At 50.6% G+C, this 5,035-nt stretch overlaps 1 protein-coding gene across 1 annotated transcript; it reads left to right on the forward strand.

The window, feature by feature from the left end:
* Positions 1–217: 217 nt before the first annotated feature.
* RTP1 (receptor transporter protein 1) lies at positions 218–2,865 on the forward strand. Its single transcript, XM_063080640.1, has 2 exons — positions 218–489; positions 2,346–2,865. Exons 1-2 carry the CDS (start codon positions 218–220, stop codon positions 2,863–2,865), a joined length of 792 nt encoding a protein of 263 aa, XP_062936710.1.
* Positions 2,866–5,035: the final 2,170 nt, after the last annotated feature.

Below are 5,035 nucleotides of genomic sequence, written 5' to 3' on the forward strand. Positions count from 1 at the left end.
CTGAAACTCAGCCTACTGCAAGCCCCCCGTGCTGTCTCAGATCACTTGGACGCACAAACCCAGCCTCCACAGCCTCAGTTCAGGGCCTTGAAACACCCCTTCAGAGACTCCCTCCTCCCCAAGCTCCTTCTCCTGGCGCCCTGCCTGGTTGCTGTGGAAACAGGTTCCACTGCGGACAAAGGAGGGAGCTGGGTCCTGCTTCCTCCTGGTCCCGTCGATGAGGATTTTTAGACCGTGGAGACTGCGCTGCCCTGCCCTGCACCTGCCCTCGCTCTCCGTGTTCTCGTTAAAGTGGACTTTGCCCTCCCTCACTACTGACGATAGCATGTGTAAAAGTGTGACCACAGATGAGTGGAAGAAAATCTTTTATGAGAAGATGGAGGCGACAAAGCCGGCTGACAGCTGGGACCTCATCATGGACCCCAACCTCAAGCATAATGTGTTGGCCCCTGGCTGGAAGCAGTACCTGGAGTTGCATGCCTCAGGCAGGTGAGTAGACCAGAAAGTAGGAGACCTGAAGATAGCCTGAGTCTCTGGCTCTGAGACACTTTCCAAAGAGAGACAGGGACACAGAACCCAGATGCTTAGCTTCAGTCTCACTGTTAGGCCGGTGTAGACTGGGAGGCAGAGAAAGAGTCCCTGGGTGCTAGGACACCTGAGTTTATTTCCAGCTCTTCCTCTGATCGCCTGTGTAACTTTTCCTCTCTGAGTCACAGTTTCCTCATCTGGAAAATAAGGAGGTAGAATATATTTATTAGTCCTAAACTCTGACATTTTACATATTTTCAGATTTTAATAATTTCTTAAAAGGTAGTTGAAAACGAGAGAAGGAAGGGCTTGAGGTCCAACAGTGGTCAAGAAGTCTGTGCTCTGTTCCTGTAACAGTTCAGTTTAAATCTACTCACCTCAGCTTGATTTAATTTAAAATATTGAACACATGAGATATGTTAAAACTGCCTCTACTATTAGCTCCATGGCCCTTGAGAAATTCAGTTTCCTTCTCGGACCTTGCTTTCTCCACTTGCAAAATGAGGGGTTATCCTAGATCCTTGCCTTGTGGTCCATGGAGCAGCAGCAGCAGCAGCAGCAGCACTATCACCTGGAACTTGTTAGAGATGCAGAATCTTAAGCTCCATTCTAGACATGAACCAGGATCTGCATTTTGAGAAGATCGCCAGGTGATTTGTATGTACAATAATATCTGAGACGACCTTCTAGGACTTGTGTCCATGTGTCTACATGGTAAAGACTTACCTTTGGGATGCAAGATGGGGAGGCTGAATGGAGCAGCCTGGGGGTCAGAGCAAGGACTTCCTGCCTCCCCTGGTTCAGTCCATTCAATTAAGTTCAATTCAAGAAACATCTATGTGGCACCAGCTCTGCCTCTAAGTAGCTGTATGCATGTGGGTGGCTCTCTTATTCTCTGTGTCTCAAAGTAAAACAAATGATTAATTAAGTGATATCTAAGGTCCCTCCAGTTCTTACATTTTTCAATTCAAGTTTTGCGTTCTGGTCTGAGAGGGGGAAACAGTCTACAAAGGATGTGAGTAAACAAGAAGGGATGAGAATGAAAACACAAAGTTCCTAAATCAGCTGACGAGAGCTGTGCTAAGGGCTGGACACTTGCTGGCAGGACCCAGGAGCTTCTCCAAGACCCAGAAGGCTTGGTTAGTGGGGAGGGCTTATGGCTCCTACAGATCTGGGCAGTGACCTGTAATCCCCAGTGGACCCCATTCAGGCCTGGAAAACAATGGTCCTTGGCGGTCACCCTGGGCACAGACTGCCTCCACTTCCAGGCCCTGAGAAGCATTAACTTTGGCACTGGGCTGGAGGCTGATAGGTGATAATGGTGTCATTTTCTCTTGATTTGGATCTAGCCTGTTCACAATCAGTGTCGACAGGTAAGGATGTGCAGGTGCATCATGCATTTCCTATCTGGTGTAGGCCATTCCTGCCATCAAACTCACAGGACGTCTGAGCAGGAAGGACTCATCTCGTGCACTGTGTGCATTTTACAAATGAGGAATGAGGCCCAGAGAGAAAGGCCCTGGGGCAAGGCCTAAAGACACTGGGGTGGAGGGAGCTGAGGCCTCTGGAAAGCACCGAGGAGACCAAGCACTGCTGGGTGCCAGGTTGAATCCCAGGAGCCCCCTCTAGTCCCAAGTGTGCTCACAAAGTGGGCAGGCTGGGCGGCCTTTCGGGGAAAGCTAATGAACCCAGGAACCCGCAACTCACCCCCTGTACCCCCAGGCTCTGCCCATCCCCAGGTCTCCTCATCTCCTTCTTGGGGCTACTGTCACTGCCTCCACACTGTCCTCTCCTCCTTCCTGTTCCCCTCCCCGCAGGTTCCACTGCTCGTGGTGCTGGCACACCTGGCAGTCGCCCCACGTGGTCATCCTCTTCCACATGCACCTGGACCGCGCCCAGCGGGCGGGCTCGGTGCGCATGCGCGTCTTCAAGCAGCTGTGCTACGAGTGCGGCACCGCACACCTGGATGAGTCGAGCATGCTGGAGGAGAACATCGACAGCCTGGTGGACAACCTCATCACCAGCCTGCGCGAGCAGTGCTACGGCGAGCGCGGCGGCCAGTACCGCATCCTCGTGGCCAGCCGCCAAGACAACCGGCGGCACCGCGGCGACTTCTGCGAGGCCTGCCAGGAGGGCATCGTGCACTGGAAGCCCAGCGAGAAGCTGCTGGAGGAAGAGGTGACCACCTACACCTTCTCTCGGGCGCCCAGCCCCACCAAGCCGCAGGCCGAAGCCGGCTCAGGCTGCAACTTCTGCTCTATCCCTTGGTGCTTGTTTTGGGCCACGGTCCTGCTGCTGATCATCTACCTGCAGTTCTCCTTTCGCAGCTCTGTCTAAGAATCCCTTGGTGGGCCCAAGGCCTGTTGGGGAGGGGCCAGGAGAAGCCTAGTGTGGGAGCGGGGTCAAGTTCTAGCGCTAGCGCCCTCACTGACTCAGTGGAGACCCTGGACAGTTTTCCCATTTATATAATTAAGGATTTGGGCTAGATCATTGGTTTTTCAAAGTGAAACCCAGGACCCCAAAGTTCTGTGTAGATGCCTCAGGGACTTTTGAATTTGAAAGGCAGACTGAGTGAGTAGGTTTCCAGCTCCTGGTCCAACCATGCATCCCCAACTCCTGCCTCTTCCTTTTGCTTCAATCAGAACAGCTCTGCCTTAGATGAAATTTCATTCAAGATTTTTGTATGAAAAAAGGTTCAACTGCTTTAAAAATATTTGAAAATTAGAAGACTAGGTAATTTCAAAAGGCCTTCCCACAGCAATGAACTTGACCTTACTCTCTTGTTAACCCCCCACCCCTGCCCCTCATTATCTCTCATATCTTGTAGTCGTGGCCTTGAATTAACCTCTTTGCCTACTGTAGGAGCCTCACCTACAGCTCTGCCTCAGTGCACTCAGCAGAGGTTTATCTTGAAGGGAGAGAAGTGGGGGTACCAGGCTGTCCTTTTGCTGCTGGGTACACAGGGTCCAGATTCCTAGCTTCCCACTTCTTTCCACTCAGGGTAGATTCTGCGGTCTGCTTGGCTGAAAGATGGTGGTTGGAGCAGAGTTGCATAGAACTAGGCTTCCCACCCGCTGCATATGAACTGACAGAGAATTTAGGGGAAGTTTAGAAGAAAGAGTTTTAGCACAAAATCCTTGGGAAACAAATATAATGACTTTCTATTACAATGGAGGGTCTTCAGAGTTCAGGGACCAGAGTTCAGGGACCATGTCTAACAGAGTCTCAGCAGTGTTGATGGCCAGAAAACAGGAGCAGGGGTCTGGCCTCCTGAATTCTTTGCTGAAACTATAGTTGCATGGCTTTCCCACATTGGCCATGCATGGGTCCTCTTGCCAAAGATCAGCTGTCCACCCAGAACCACAGAGACAGAGTGTCTTCTGCAAGAGAGGGGGCATTAAAGATGTGATGTGCTTTGCCCATGGAAAAGTGCACAGATATATGGGAGAATCTTACATTGCTTTACAATGGGATGTAGTAAGGTTTGAAGTGGGAGGAGAGAAGACTCTGATAGTAGGGGTATGGAATGGGGTTGGTGGGGAGAGGCAGAAAGCAGGAGGTGAGAAGCTACTCTGCATTTTCGCGGGCCATCATTCGCTCCTCTTATGTTAATAATTTGACTCTCTCTCCTTTCCCCACTACTCTACTCTTTTATAGGAAGTCACCATCATCTGTAGTGGTGGAGGGAGGGAGTCCACTTGCATAAAGATGGGATACCTTAATAAAGACAGGATATCTTCAATAAGGCTTAGTAGTTATTAATGTGTGTTTGGGATTCCCCACACTGTCCCTAATGTGTAATGGGCTGTTGGTCCCCCCACCTACCACCACCCTCTCTCTCCTCTCCCCTCTCTGGGGCCCCCAGATGAGGCCTCTGTCTAGCTCCAGCTCTGGTCCGCTCCTGTCTGTAGTCAGGAAGGATGCAGGTCAGTCATTCGGGGGATCAGCATGAGGTTAGTGTTACTCCTGCCCTTGCTCTAATTGTAGTAACCAGCTGGGACTTCCATACAGTATTCACATTTTATCCAGTCCAGATAGTCTGAGCACCTAATCTCTGCCAAGTCCTGATTTAGGTGCTAGAATACAGTGGCATTCAGAGCAGGCCTTGTCTCTCAGAGTTACTGCTTATCGCAGAAGTTTTCAGGACTGGCTTCACTTTAGAAATCTTGGGGAGATTTTAAAGAAAAATCAGTGCTCAGCCTCCACCCCAGACCAATGTAATCAGAATTTCTGGAGGCAGGACCTGAGCATCTGAATTAGAATAAAATTCCTGGGTGATCCACATGTGCTGCCTGCTATAATGCCTTCTAACTGAGGACTGGGCTTCTTTTTGCATCCAGTCTTATGAACAATGAACCCTGAGATCTTCCTTGATGACCTGCCCTGAATTCTCTAGAACTAGGGCTCAGCTTCCTTCTCTCCAGCTGCCCTACTCACTCCCCACCCTGTGCCCTGGGGATTTCGCCCTCCCTCAAAACCCCCTGCTCTTGCAGGTCTGCTGCTACAT

This window comes from Cynocephalus volans, chromosome 1, assembly GCF_027409185.1.
Source record: "Cynocephalus volans isolate mCynVol1 chromosome 1, mCynVol1.pri, whole genome shotgun sequence".
NCBI lineage: Eukaryota > Metazoa > Chordata > Mammalia > Dermoptera > Cynocephalidae > Cynocephalus > Cynocephalus volans.